We start from the raw sequence: 14,984 nt of genomic DNA on the forward strand, positions 1-14,984 counted from the left end.
ATAAATATAATAATATAATTAAAATTAATATATTATATATTATATTAAATTTTTTATCACTAAAAAAATGAGAAAGTGACATTTCAGCTCCATCGTTACTGTTTTATATTATATATATATATAGATTTAGTGTATAATTTGATTCGTTTATACCATCACGAACCCAACCTCTAAAATATTACTAAAAAACTTGATTAGTTCGAAATATTGTCCCGAATTAATTAACCGAATTCATTCAAATTTCTATTTGAATTTAATAAATACATTTACAATATTCCTTGTTAAAATACATATTTTTCAACGTATATTATACGTAAAATTAATTTTAACTCAATAAATATGATCACGTATATGTAATATACATGATTCAAAAGAAAATAATAATAAATTCGATATGTTATCTCAAACCAATGAAAGTCAATCAAATTAATTCAAATTGACGTAAAAATTGTCATTTGAATTTAATTGTATATCCACAATATTTCTCAACGTATATATACGTAAAATAAAATAGAGTTCTATTCGATAAATACAATTATGTATATGTTATATACATAACTCCAAATCAAACCTAAACCCAATAACCCTAAAATACACGAGTATCCGATTTATATCGACTATTTAAAGCAAAACGAATAGCAAACACATAATGTCACGATAGTACCGATATGTCGCGTAACCGGAAAAACGAACTCTGATCTTTTCGAAGACCGTCCTTATCAAAACCAAACCACACAGAGTCAATTCGAACAAATAGGGCGACCAAATCATGCCCGCACACACATTCCCAAATGATGATTGGTGGCGACTCGAAACCTTTAAACGCGAAAAGCGGATCGAGCCGGCCACACACCCCGACCTGAAAACCGAAAGTCAAGGTGCGACAACGCAGGTCAATTTCTTCAGTACTGGCCACATGGCCTTCTCTAACTTCTCATTGGAGTTTTAGTATCGCTTCTTCTATGTCCTTAATCTACCTGGCATTTTCTAACACTGTTGATGTAAGGTTTTCAAGATCGAGATCCTCAAATCTCCTTTCGAGGGAATCCATGCGTTTAGAATTTGCGATCGTCATGGTCCCTCCTTAGTATCGTGAACTAGGCTCTGATACCAAATGTCAAGGGGCCAGTCGTAGAGACCTGTGTGGCACTTACTTATATTCCCCGAAGTAAGCCAACCAAGAGAATTAGATCACTCTATTTGCAATAATCACACATAGAGGTTAGATATGACCCATGTATATAGGAAATATAGTAGCATACATACAATACCAACGTATAGACAACCATCTCATTCATACACACGCATAGATAACATATACGACACACAAGAATGAACAATACACATATGATGTTATTCATACATAAATAACAATGTTACATCCAATAGGTCCCATCCCGTAATAGTAGGGGGCAACTACTAGAGATGGTAGAATACCGGCCAACCTAGTGACAAGTCCAATGTGATGAGTCACTCCCCCTATAGTGTTTCTTATACCAAGTCTAGGTCTTCGGTCAATGACCATTACAATGTTTGAATACTACACTAAAGTCACTCGCCCTCGTTGAATATTATCACACGGCGTGCGAGTGTTGCCCCGGATTCTTCAAATTCTGCACTTCTCCATCGCACGATGAGCGACCTAGCATGTTGAGTGGCATGCTGTGTGAGGGATCGCACGACGTGCTAGACTGCTCCTGGACACTTGCACTTTCTGCTTCATTAGTGGCACGCCGTGTGGTAAGTGGCTCAGCGTGCCACTCTGTTTCTGCCTCAATCACGGTATCGCCTCCTTTCGTCTCACGGTTGCTAGAGATGTCTGCATCAAAAGAACGCTTACACTATTTAATATTTTTAGTACTTAGGGCTCGTTTGATTTCGTTGTTCCTATTTGTTGTTGCAGATAGACAATATATATTAGTTGTTTTTTATTTTTTGCAAAAAACAGTTGTTTTAAAATTTTACCAAACAGTTTCTATCTCTTATTTAGTATTGAAAGGTGAAAAGTAATTTCAAAAAATGTAAACAACGGTTACTTAATTTTAAATTTTATCAAACAATGTTTTTAGTGTACAATAAAATTTGATTGAAATCGGTATGGGGTGGGGATTTTTCTTTCTTCTTTATAATGTAAGCGCATTATGCGCAATTTAAAAAAAATCGAAAATTAATACTATTATTATTAATAATAATCAATGTTATCAGGCTCGGACTGGGAACCGGTTAGACAACCGGTCTGAGCCACTCTGGTTTGTTGAATCCTCAACAAACCGGAGAGACCCGGTGTAAAACCGGGACTCGACAGTCCGTCCGAGAACCAGTGTGACCCCGGATCTTTAAACTTTTTGTATTATTTTTTAATTTATATTTATTTTTTTTTGTCTAAAACATGAATTAAAAAAAAACCAAAATTTCATACAGAACCTTAAAATTAAATTAGTATTACTGCTGTCTCTTTCTTTCTCACCCAAAAACAAAAAATCATACGAAACCTTAAGGCTTTGATTGGATGTGAGGTTTTGAAGGGTAATTAAAGGGAGGATAGAGAAGGGTAAGGAAGGAGAAAGAGGGGAAGAGAAGGTATTATCCTTACCCTTGTTTGGGAGAAAGGGAAGGGTTCATTAAAACCCTTCAAAAACCACCAATTTGGTGGGTTGAAAATCCATTAAAAACCTATTGATTTTGAATCCTTCAAAACCCTTCATTAACCCTTCAAAACCCTTATCCTTCCATTTTTTAATCTTTCAAAGAAGGTTTCCAGTAACCCTTCCCTACCCTCTCTTTAATTACCCTTCAAAACCTTCCATCCAATCAAAACGTAAAATTAAATTAGTATTACTGTTCTCTTTCTTTCTCCCCCAAAATCGCATCCGGCCTCCTTCCCACCCATCCAGCGCCAGCGCCTCCGCCACCCAGCGCCTCCGCCTCCGACTGCATCGACTTCGCAGGTGAGAAATTGTACCAAACCTTCTTTTAATGGAGCTCTTTTAAACTCTTCTGCTGGAATTCCCCTTCGAAGTATATCTTCCAAGAGTGGATTTCTTGAACTACTTCGTCAGTTGAGTAAGAAAGCAGCTAACCTGATTTATGGTGATTTACTGCTTTGATATGGTCATTCCTAATTAAGTGATATGGTGATTTACTGCTTTGATGTTATTAACTCATACTTTTATGCTTGTTGATATACTGCTTTGATATGGTGGTTTATGCTTGTTGATTGATTTAATGCTTTGATGTGGTGATGTTATTAACTGATACATAACTTTGATACTTTGATTAATCTACTGCCAAAATGTTTTGATTGATTTACTGCCAAAATGCTTATCAAAGTTTTGGAAACAGGTTTATTATAATTATTATATATATAAATATAATTAATATATATATTATTTATTTATTACGTCATCCCGTCTGATCAATCAGAGTCATTTAGTCCGACCAATCCGATCAATCCGAACCAATGATCCAGTTACAAATCCTGTTCTGATAACATTGATAATAATGTCATACTTTCACCTCAGTTTTTTCTGTTAGCATTAGCCGGCCCTAATTCCCAACTCTTGTCTCCCTATCCTCTCCGATTACCATTCTCGCCGGTCATATCACAGACCGACAGCGCTCTTATACTCCGCAAGTCGCGTATTTCTTGCTGCCAAGCGCCGGCCAGCTTTTAAGCCTTTTCTATCAGCTGCTGCTCACTCCACCACTAATATAATAGCCCATCGCAACCGATTTTTCTCTTTGATACCATCAGTGATAAGGTATCAATCTCTTATAATTTTTCGCATCTGCTTCATATCTGGTACTGTCACTCTGTCAAAAAAGCTTAGGTTTCGAAAGATACAAAAAATTTATAAATTGGTAGCATTGTCATATTTTTCTCCCTCTATGTTGTTACTGCATTCAGCTTGTTTATTGTATATATGTCTTTGGTTTGCTAGGAATAGCCTGTTTTCTTCTACTATTTATTTGGATTTTTTGTGAACTTGTATTGTTCTGAATTTGATGTTAAAGCTTTTGATGCATGTTTTAGGTTTTATGACATTATAGTTGCAGGAAACTGTGTTGTATCATATAACTTATAAGATTTAGCAGAATGAAGATATGGAGGTGTAGTTTGGATTTCTTTCTTTGTAGTTAAGAGGGATTACATTAGTATACTTTTCATACTCTTTTAATTTTTGTACACAATCTTGAGGTAGAACGTGTTAAAAGGGTAAGTATGTGTATACAAGCAGGGACGGATCTACAGTGGGGGCAATGGGGGCACTTGCCCCCACTGAGATCTATAAATAAATAAAAGCCCATGTAATTTTTTTTTTCAGTTTTCAGTTTTGGATTTTGCGTCCATTGATGCTGTGAAATCGAGCTCCTGGTTCGAGCGAGAGGTAGGAGATGATAGATTAGGTCAAACTCAATTTTTTTTAATGAAATGAAATATAAAAACATTGAATTTATCCCTCGATCTCTCCCTCTCTCACTCAGTCAAGAAGGCATAAAACTAAAATCCCCAAATCTTAACTGAACTCACCAATACCAAATCCCTAACCTCTCGAATTGTCTCTCTCAAGAACCTAATTTGCTCTTCTCTCCGTCATCGTCGGCTATCACTCTTCATCGTTGTCCCGTTCGTCTTCCTTGAAAAACGACTTCTTCTCTCTCACTTCGAACAAGGAGGAACGAACAAAGGTTGAATTGAAGTCTACTTCTTCTCTCGTTCGTTTCGTTGCTTTCTATGTTTGTTTGCTGCTAATTCTTTCTTTAATCCTTAATTGCTTTGATTTGCTTAATTCTCAAAGTCATCTTGTTTCTGTCTGTTCCTGTTCTTATTTGCTTTCCGTCTATTCCTTTTTATGTTTCTATCTATTCTGTTATTGTTCTTATTTGCTTGCTTTCAATTTTTTGTTCTGTAATTCATTATAGTTTAGTTATTTAGTATTTTTAATATAGTTTAGTTATGTATCATTTTTAATATAGCAATTTGGATTTGGGATGGGTATGGGTATAATAGTTTAAGTTTAAATGGGTTTTGAAATGGATATGGCAAATTATTGGAGGCACTCTACCTACTTGCTATCCCTATCCCTAATCCTATATTCATATGTTTTTTCTTAAAATTGCTGAATTTAGGTGGAATTGGAGTTAAACTTATAGCTTATGATGGAGGATTCACCAACACTAGGCAAACGGAAATCACTGGAGGCACCTACAGTTGAAGAAACTCCTCCGCAAGAGTCTGCCCTGAAGCGGAGAAATTTGACACGTACTTGTGTGCATGAGGTTGCTGTTCCGAGTGGATATACTTCAACCAAAGATGATCAAGTACATGGTACCCTTGCAAATCCTGAGTACAATGGTGAAATGGCAAAGACCTACCTGTTTGAACTCGACCCATTTCAGAAAGTATCTGTGGCATGTTTGGAAAGGAAAGAATCAGTCCTTGTTTCTGCACATACATCTGCAGGAAAGACTGCCGTGGCGGAGTATGCAATTGCTATGGCGTTTAGAGATAAGCAAAGAGTTATATATACTTCACCATTGAAAGCTTTGAGTAATCAAAAATACCGGGAGTTACATCAAGAGTTTCAAGATGTTGGGTTAATGACAGGTGATGTGACTCTGTCACCTAATGCAAGTTGTCTGGTGATGACAACAGAGATTCTTAGAGGAATGCTGTATAGAGGATCTGAGATTTTAAAGGAAGTTTCATGGGTTATTTTTGATGAAATCCATTACATGAAGGATAGGGAACGAGGGGTTGTTTGGGAAGAGAGTATTATATTTATGCCACCAGAAATTAAGATGGTTTTCCTTTCTGCAACAATGTCAAATGCCACAGAATTTGCAGAGTGGATTTGTTATTTGCACAAGCAGCCATGTCATGTGGTATACACAGATTTCCGCCCAACCCCTTTGCAGCATTATGTTTTTCCCATGGGTGGTGCTGGATTGTATTTGGTGGTTGATGAGAATGAGCAGTTCCGGGAAGACAATTTTTTAAAACTCCAAGATACATTCGTGAAACAGAGAGTTGGTAACACAAACAAGAGTGCAAATGGTAAAGGGAGTGGAAGAATTGCAAAAGCTGGAAATCCTTCAGGTGGTTCTGACATATACAAAATTGTGAAGGTATGTTGTGAGTTACTGCCTATTCCTACCATCTCTCTTGTTTAGTAAATTGCTGGCTCATGTTTTCTGCTTTTCTGCTTTTCTTTTGGAATCTCAGATGATTATGGAGAGAAAATTTCAACCAGTCATAGTTTTCAGTTTCAGTAGAAGAGAGTGTGAACAGCATGCAATGTCTATGTCAAAGCTTGATTTTAATACCCAAGATGAAAAGGATATTGTGGAACAAGTATTTAGTAATGCAATACTCTGTTTGAATGAGGAAGACAGAAACTTGCCGGCTATTGAGTTAATGCTACCTCTACTTCAGCGAGGCATTGCTGTCCATCATTCTGGTCTTCTTCCTGTCATCAAGGAACTTGTGGAGCTTCTTTTCCAGGAAGGCCTTGTAAAGGCCTTATTTGCTACAGAGACTGTAAGTGTTTATCTTCAGAAAGGGGCACCCCCATGGGATGGAGGTGCGTGAGTAGGGGAGGTTTTCCTTTTGTTGCGAAGTTCGATGTCATGATTGCTGTTTCTCTAGCTTGTAGCTAACTTATATGATAAATTTTCTCTGTGGCAGTTTGCCATGGGCTTAAACATGCCTGCAAAGACTGTTGTTTTTACAGCCGTTAAGAAGTGGGATGGTGATAGCCATCGGTACATAGGATCTGGGGAGTATATCCAGGTCAGTGAAACTACTATTATTTTCTTTGGAGAATTTAGGGAGCAAGAGCAGCTGTAGAAGCAATTCTATATATTTTACTCATCTGTTTGTATTTTCTTATTCATGTTGATGCCTTTGGTAGATGAGTGGAAGGGCTGGACGCCGTGGGAAAGATGACCGTGGTATTTGTATAATAATGATTGATGAGCAGGTATCTTTGCCTCTGTGTTGCTTGGTTAATGGGTCCTGGATTCCTGCTATAAGTTCTCATAAAAAATACAAATGCTACACACACAGACACTCACTCCAAAGTATACTGAATATAAATTGTGCTATTGACTTGAGCATCATGGTTTCAATTGAGCTCATTATACAATATCTACATGTGTAGATGTGCAACTCAGGCATTGTATTTTGCACCTCTGTGCACTCCCACATAGGCATATTATGTCGAGAAATATTGATTATGCTTTGCTCTATCCACGTCTTGCTAATTGTTTTTGTCAAAGTGCAATTTCATCTTCTTATTTAAATCATTAACTTACTATTGCTTTTATAGATGGAAATGAATACAATTAAGGAAATGGCTTTGGGTAAACCAGCTCCCTTAGTTAGTACTTTCAGACTGAGCTACTATTCAATTTTAAATTTACTGAGGCGTGCTGAAGGTCAGTTCACTGCTGAGCATGTAATAAAAAATTCATTCCACCAATTTCAGCATGAGAAGGTTTGTGCCGAATCCTATCTTTCTTTTGGATTTAAGTACTGTCTGTGATGACTAATCACACGGATATTTCTATTTGCAGGCTTTGCCTGATATAGGGCAAAAGGTCTCAAAATTGGAGGAGGAAGCTGCTCTGCTTGACGCTTCAGGAGAGGTAATCAATTTCGTTGTAGGCATATGAGTTTCCCCCCTTCCCCTGCCCCTGCCCCTGCCCCTTGCCATTTTCTCACTTTAATTTTCTGATTCTTAATCAACATTTTGCATAATATATCTGTTATTTCTCTAGGCTGAAGTGGCTGGATATCATAAGCTAAAACTGGAGATGACCCAACTTGAGAATAAGATGATGACAGAAATAACAAGACCTGAAAGAGTTCTCTACTATCTTTCTACTGGTCGACTGGTACTGAATTAGCATGACCAAATTCTTGCTGTTTTCTAGTATTTCAACATACATATATTTTTTCGCTCCAATAGTTGTTGCAATCATTAGTTAAGGTTTTTTTTAGTACCTTAATTCTCATCGAACTTTCAGCAGTATTTCTTGAGTCTGAACTCCAAAATGATGTTTTTTAAGGATGCAACAACCACACTCATGCAGTTGCAGTTTATGTTTGTTTTTGCACACATTTCTCTTTTCAAAATACTCTATATGATTTCTTGAGATTAGACTTGTGAGCTACTGTATGCTTAGCTGGGATTTTAAAACATATTAATGTGTGATTTTTGAAAGGATAATGTCATTGAAATGTTTAAGGGAAGCACAAATGAAACCATTTAACTTTGTGGATGAGGGGATAAGTTTTTTTTTTTTTTTTTTTTTTTTTTCATGGGGGCTGAAGCATTCTATGCACCCATATTGGGGGCAGAGAGAGGAGGATGATAATATGACCTCCTATGCAAATCATACAACACTTTTCTACATGTCTCATGTCATGCTTGTAAATAGAAGGCTGTAGTCTTCTCAATTGATATCATCTTGCAAAAAATGAAATATATGCGTTTATTTATATTTAAAAGGTGTCTCTATATTGCAGATCAAGGTAAGAGAAGGTGGAACTGATTGGGGTTGGGGTGTTGTGGTAAATGTTGTTAAAAAGCCTGCTGCTGGGTTGCAAGCACGTGGTGGTGGTTACATAGTGGATACTTTACTTCATTGCTCTCCTGGTTCAAGTGATAGCGGTTCACGACCAAGACCTTGTCCACCCCGTGCTGGAGAAAAGGGTGAGATGCATGTGGTAAGCCAACAAAACATATATACACACGAGTATTTTTTTTTTTTCCTGTGGCATGACTTTTGAGTAAATATTGCTAAGTCTTGGTTAATTGTAATGGAGATTGTGAGTGTTTGCATTTGCTTTAGGTTCCTGTTCAGTTGCCTCTGATTTCTGCCCTAAGTAAAGTCAGAATAACCGTTCCTCCTGATCTCCGACCACTTGAAGCAAGACAAAGCGTATTACTAGCAGTGCAAGAGTTGAGAACTCGCTTTCCTGAAGGCCTTCCAAAACTTAATCCTGTAAAGGTAATGGTCTGCAGCAATTATTTCTGTATTTATGCTTTTCCAGATAGAATGATAATTTTGATAGCTTTCCAGCCTCGGATCCTATTAAATCTTCTGCAGTGTAGAACTGTAAATGTTTGGGAGGTTCCCAGATAGGCATCTGTCATCTAGTAAACTTCCTACTTCATTCCTCATAAGATATGAATCCTCAGTTTTTGAACCTGGAAATTAAAGTTATATCCTCTGACTGGCCCATAGATTGTAGTAAAATTTCAATGTCATTATGAGATTTGGAGATTTCAGCCATTTCCTTAAAACTTGAACCAATCTTCCTGTGCACTCACAACTTCTGCTGCTTCTTTCATTTCCCAGTCATTTTTTTGACTGGTATCGTGTACAACTATGAAGCAGAAAACCTTTGATTTAAAGAGTTTTCATGTTTCTAGAAGGCTAGGAGCATACCGACATATTTATTGGTCTCTTAAAGGCCTATTTTTATATAGTTATGTTTGTCGCAAAAAGTTTTCAATGGGCAATTATGATAATTGAATAATAATTGATAAGTACAATACTGGAATGTACATTTTTTTGTTTTCTGTCATTTAATAGAAATTTGCAAATTACAACCTTATAATTTTAATATGTATGCTCCCAATAGTTTTATTATTTACACATTTCTCCCATGTTTCCATTTGCTGTATTATTTAGAAATATCATTTCTTGGTCTGTTTCAGTTTTTGTTTGCACGCTAGATAGTTATGCAACAGTATGCAACAGTTGTTATCAGGTTAATCCTGTTGGAATTAGGGGTTGTTGTAGTTGTGCATGATCATCATGTTGTTATCACTTCTAAATTTCTGATATTTACTTTAACCATCGTGCTTGGTTCTGTACCTCTGTTTTCATGTTTGTTTTAAAAAATGTTCTTGTTTGGAACTCTCTTGTCTGACATTGCTCCTGCTATTTGTTATTTGTCATATTGTGTGTACGTATTTTACAGGATATGAAAATTGAGGATCGTGAAATTGTTGATTTGGTTAATCAAATTGAGGAACTGGAGAGGAAGTTATATGCTCATCCACTGCACAAGGTTTGTCATATTTGTTTAAATCAATTCATGGTCTGGTGTATGAGCCAAATTTTGGGAGTGAGAGTTTTTCTACACTTTTCAAGTACTATTGCTTTAAATTTTGGGAGTGAGGTTTGTCATATTTGTTTAAATCAATTCATGGTCCAGTGTCAAGATGCCAATCAGATAAGAAATTTCCAAAGGAAGGCAGAAGTAAATCATGAAATTCAACAACTTAAGTCAAAAATGAGGGAGTCACAGGTATTTGCGTTTTTATTATATTCTTTCATGTAATATTTTCTTCTTGCGTTCCTTCTGATTGTCAGTAAAATAGTTACCAATATTCTTTAGTTACTTTACCTTTCATCTTTCATATTCCAACTGCCTTTGTTCTAATTTGTCCTTGATTATTTTTTCAGCTCCAAAAATTTCGTGATGAGTTAAAGAACCGTTCACGAGTCTTAAAAAGGCTTGGCCATATAGATGCTGATGGTGTTGTCCAGCTAAAGGGCAGGGCAGCCTGCTTGATAGACACAGGAGATGAACTACTTGTTACTGAACTGATGTTCAATGGTGATGACCACTATCTCTAGATTGTCTGATGCTTTGCAAATTCTTGTTTCACTTCAGGCTGGGTTTGCCTGGCTAGGTTGATTAATCATTAGGGGCATAAGATCAAGCTGACCTTGTCAGAGTTTGGTTCATAGAAAGCATACACCTAAAGCTTTTGAACCAGCACTAACTCCAACGTTTTCATTGAAGTGCAGATTTGGCCCTGACCTACAAAATGATCCTGACCCCAATGTTTCCAATCAAGATCAATTTTAGCCTTACCTTACCGAAACATCAATTATGTATAAGATGTTACAAAAAGCCCTTTTAAAATGCTAACAACCAAGTCTTCCACATATAAGTTAAATCACAATTTTTTATCATCAAAGTGTCTAAAATGTTTACCGTGTTACTAATATAGTTGCAAATAACCAACCAAAAATGTATAAAACTGCTCCAGTTTATTTCAATGAGTAATATGAAAATTATCCTTTTGAAGATTTAGTTGCATTGCTAAAAATGATGATGCTGTCAAAGTTGAGGTATAAAGTGATAAGCTTGATAATATCTAAAAAGATATAAACTATTTGGGTCAATAGACATACAGGTTTTATGTTCTACTATAACATGTTAGGACATTGAATTTCTTATCCTAACCTTACTGTTCTTATATTAAAAGGCTGGGTACACACACTTGGCCAGTGTTAAGCTGGGATTGCAAGACTGTTGTTGTGCTCATCCATGACTAGTGGTGATGCGGTTTGGAGCTTATCCCAGCCTGGTTCTTTCTGAACTAATTTTGGATTGTATTCTCACATATATTAATGACTTGGGTACGAATCTTTTTATCAGGTACCTTTAACGATCTTGATCATCATCAAGTTGCAGCTCTTGCAAGTTGCTTCATCCCTGTAGATAAATCAAATGAGCAAATACATTTGAGATCAGAGCTTGCTAAACCATTACAACAACTCCAAGAGAGTGCAAGGAAAATAGCTGAGGTTTGTTTGCTGTTTTTTTGGTTTGTTTCATTGTTCAAATTGTTGTTAACTAAGTAGAGTTTGAATACTTCTGCATAACTGCAGATACAATATGAGTGTAAATTGGAAATTAATGTCGATGAGTTTGTGGAATCAACAGTGAGGCCGTTCTTGATGGATGTTATTTATTCTTGGTCAAAGGTTAGTGTTCTTTTTCCCACTGCTTGGGGTTTCACTTTTCCTTTCTTGAATGCTTCTCAATTTCCACAGGACCACAGCTAATAGAATCAAGTAGTCAGTCCAGAACTTGTAGGGCTTGCTATGTAGTTAACTTCTAGGCGATGCACGTATGAGTGTCCGACACTCTGGACACTCGGGGATACGCACCCGACGCTCCAAAAATAAGTGTCCCCTTTTTTTCTTCTTTTTTTAATGGGGGCACTTCTGAGACACTTTGGGGACACGGATTCTAAGTTAATTAAGTAGAATATAGGGGTGTTCTTAATAATTTTACAAAAAAAGAGGGGTTGATAATATACAAAAATAAAATGAAACACTAAAAAAAAAAAGAAATATCAAAATCTAATGAAAAGAACATAGCAGCCGCCCCTTTTCTGGTAGTTCAAATAGTTTGAAGTATTAAATGTTTCTTTTTGATGAATTAATGAATTATTATGGATGTTATTTATGTTTATAATACTAAATGAATAACATTTATGATATATATATAAAAAATTGGCATGTCCCTTCCGTACCCGTCTCTCATAATGTTTAAGAATGCCATTTGCTGTACGAGTACTAGTGTCGGTGCTTCCTAACCTTCGGAATAAGAGTAAGTGTTCCATGTAAATGAAGTCTAGTTGATGGATTCTACCATCAATTCACACACTTACTGTTACTTGTTCTGGCCAAATATAGCTTTATGCTCTATTAGATTTGGATTTCGTTTACATTCTTCGAAGTTTAACTTGAATGTGAATTTCTTATTTCCTCTTTGCCTTCTTTTCAGGGAGCTAGTTTTTCAGATGTTATACAAATGACTGATATCTTTGAGGGTAGTATTATCAGGAGTGCCAGAAGACTAGATGAGTTTTTGAACCAGGTAAATTCTTTAAGTTTCTCTTGATAATATGACAGTGTTGGATTACAACTAATATGCTATTCATTGAATCTGGATTTTTTACTCTGTTTCTCCTGTGGGGAACATGTTATTTTATAGAGCATATATGATGGTATTCACAGATATACAATTGGTTTGCTTGGCCATATATGATGGTTTAAGTAATTCACGGGTTTTAGAGTCAGCATGAAAGGGTGGTATGTTAACTTTCAATACAAAAGTTTTGGATAGAGGTGGCAAAAGCATCCACGATCCGATTATACGACACGAAATTAACATGCAGTTTTAGTGTTTAGTTTTAGCTTAGTAGGTAAGTGTCATTTTTGAGTTGACACAAAATTGACATTTACTTGCTTTTGAAAGGGGTTCCCCCTATCTAAAAGCTCATCAATGAGATAGGGCTCGAACTCAGACATGCGATACGGGGATTCTTCGTGAGCAAGTCAGAGCGAGACCTTAGTGGCTGCGCTTGTGTTATGGAAGTCTTACGGTAAAGGAGGGGATAGGTATTTAAGAAAAGAAAGGACGCAGAAAAATAGCACCTAACAAGCAGGTCCTCTGTGCTATCACCTTGCGAGGGAGTCTCAAACCAACTCAAAGAACCTAATCCTAATCTCGAAACCACAAGTGTGAGTCGGTTGATTAGTTTGATTTCTTGCGCTTTCTCATTCAATTTACACACAACCTGTGGGGCACTCCCCCTTTCACTAATCGTCAGGGAGGACCAATCCGCCAGCCGTCTCTCTGACCTGATAACTAGTATCGCCTACCCTAGTAGGGCTATTTGAACTAGTTGAAAAAGGCTTTCTTGCCCTCTCCTTTTTGTTCTTAGAGTAATGGGTTAGGATTGACATGCTAACACGAAATGATAAGTGTACTTAAATTATTGTTATATTCTCTCATGTTTTTACATTTCTTAATAAAGGTAATTATTACAATTATGACGATTATTTTAGCATATTTCCTCAATCGGTGGAATCAGATGACTCAACCAATTCACCACTGGTTCCAACGGTTCACATCCGATTCTGTTATAATTTGGATTTTTCCCTATAGATCCGACTCAAAATAGAGCTGAATTGTACCAAATCGTACGATTCAAATCGTGAATTGTAAGATTATGTTATAATTTAGAATTTTCCCTATAGGTTCAGCTCGAAATAGAGCTGAATCAAATCGAATTTTAAGATTCAAATCGGGAATCATAAGATTCAGATAACACTTCAGGGTATTAACTTGATTTCAGATCTCCTTTCAGTTGAATTAGCTTACTTTATTTTGATGTGGTTACAATGGTTGGGTTTTAATCGTACCCTTGGAATTATTATATGGATTAAGGCATGTATGATTCTTCCAGCTCCTGTTACGGATCATGTCTTCGTGTTAGTCATTTCAATTTATTGTATTCCTACTAGTTAACATGGACCCTGAGCTTTACATTAGTCAAATTGAGGTCTTTTCACAGTCGTTAATCATATACTAGACGTCGCTGATTGCACGATCTTTCTGTAGTTGCGGGCGGCTGCTGAGGCTGTCGGGGAGACCAATTTAGAGGAAAAATTCGGAAAAGCGGGTGAAAGCCTTCGCAGAGGTATTATGTTTGCGAATTCTCTTTATCTATGAGTGGTTTTCGTGCAGGATTCGGTCAGTCGTGGATAGAAAAGTTCGTACCAGGCCGCAGTTTTTCTCTCGAGGCTATTGGTGATGTATGCCGAATATAGGTTCCCCACCTTTCATCTCTGTCTCTCTCTATAGGATATGTTGTCGGCAATGTATAGATAATTATGCATATGAAAATGAGGAATCAAATTGCTTAGAATACTAAAATTTGCTGAATACCAAAATCTGGTTAGTCTATTTTGAAAAGGTAAAACATTTTCCTCTATTTCTTCCTTCATTTTCCATTGACTTATCACTTATTTTCCTTTGACTTATTTTCCTACTCAAACAAACACTGAAAAATTGGAAGAATGTTTTTCCCCACACAAACGGGGCCTTAATGCTTAAAATATTAACTTTCACATGCATTGAGACATTCACTAACAATTTAGATAACAAAACCATTAATAAGACACTCAATGTTTGTGAAAATTAAAAATCAGGGGCTTAAAATTATTAAAATTTAGAGACTGAATTTGAAATAACAATAATCAAGAGCTCAATCATTAAAATCGTGAAAATTTAGGGCTCAATCAATTAAAATCGTAACATTCACATACATATTTAACAATATTCTAATTCAAACATTTTAAATCACACAAAAACA

General features: G+C 36.3%; 1 protein-coding gene across 2 annotated transcripts; it reads left to right on the top strand.

Annotated features, from left to right (window-relative positions):
* The first annotated feature begins 2,632 nt into the window (after positions 1–2,632).
* On the top strand, positions 2,633–14,603 carry LOC136235173 (DExH-box ATP-dependent RNA helicase DExH10). 2 transcript variants are annotated; one of them, XM_066024721.1, is made up of 17 exons: positions 2,633–2,948; positions 5,131–6,129; positions 6,227–6,541; positions 6,689–6,793; positions 6,915–6,983; positions 7,332–7,499; positions 7,579–7,650; positions 7,783–7,899; positions 8,534–8,734; positions 8,860–9,018; positions 9,998–10,087; positions 10,235–10,327; positions 10,486–10,639; positions 11,471–11,619; positions 11,704–11,799; positions 12,608–12,700; positions 14,231–14,603. In XM_066024721.1, the coding sequence occupies exons 2-17, from the start codon at positions 5,158–5,160 to the stop codon at positions 14,339–14,341; spliced, it is 2,964 nt and encodes a 987-aa protein (XP_065880793.1). In that variant the 5' UTR covers positions 2,633–2,948; positions 5,131–5,157; the 3' UTR covers positions 14,342–14,603. The 2 variants fall into 2 exon arrangements, with proteins under 2 accessions (XP_065880793.1, XP_065880794.1); XM_066024722.1 differs by lacking the exon at positions 2,633–2,948 and adding an exon at positions 3,499–3,761.
* The last annotated feature ends 381 nt before the right edge of the window (positions 14,604–14,984 follow it).

Source organism: Euphorbia lathyris, chromosome 7 (assembly GCF_963576675.1).
Source record: "Euphorbia lathyris chromosome 7, ddEupLath1.1, whole genome shotgun sequence".
Taxonomy (NCBI): domain Eukaryota; kingdom Viridiplantae; phylum Streptophyta; class Magnoliopsida; order Malpighiales; family Euphorbiaceae; genus Euphorbia; species Euphorbia lathyris.

Coding starts and splice junctions, on each gene's coding strand:
- LOC136235173 (XM_066024721.1), top strand. CDS start 5,158: ATGATGGAGGATTCACCAACACTAGGCAAACGGAAATCACTGGAGGCA. Junction 9,019..9,997: donor CAAAACTTAATCCTGTAAAG/GTAATGGTCTGC, acceptor CGTATTTTACAG/GATATGAAAATTGAGGATCG. Junction 10,328..10,485: donor CAAAAATGAGGGAGTCACAG/GTATTTGCGTTT, acceptor TTATTTTTTCAG/CTCCAAAAATTTCGTGATGA.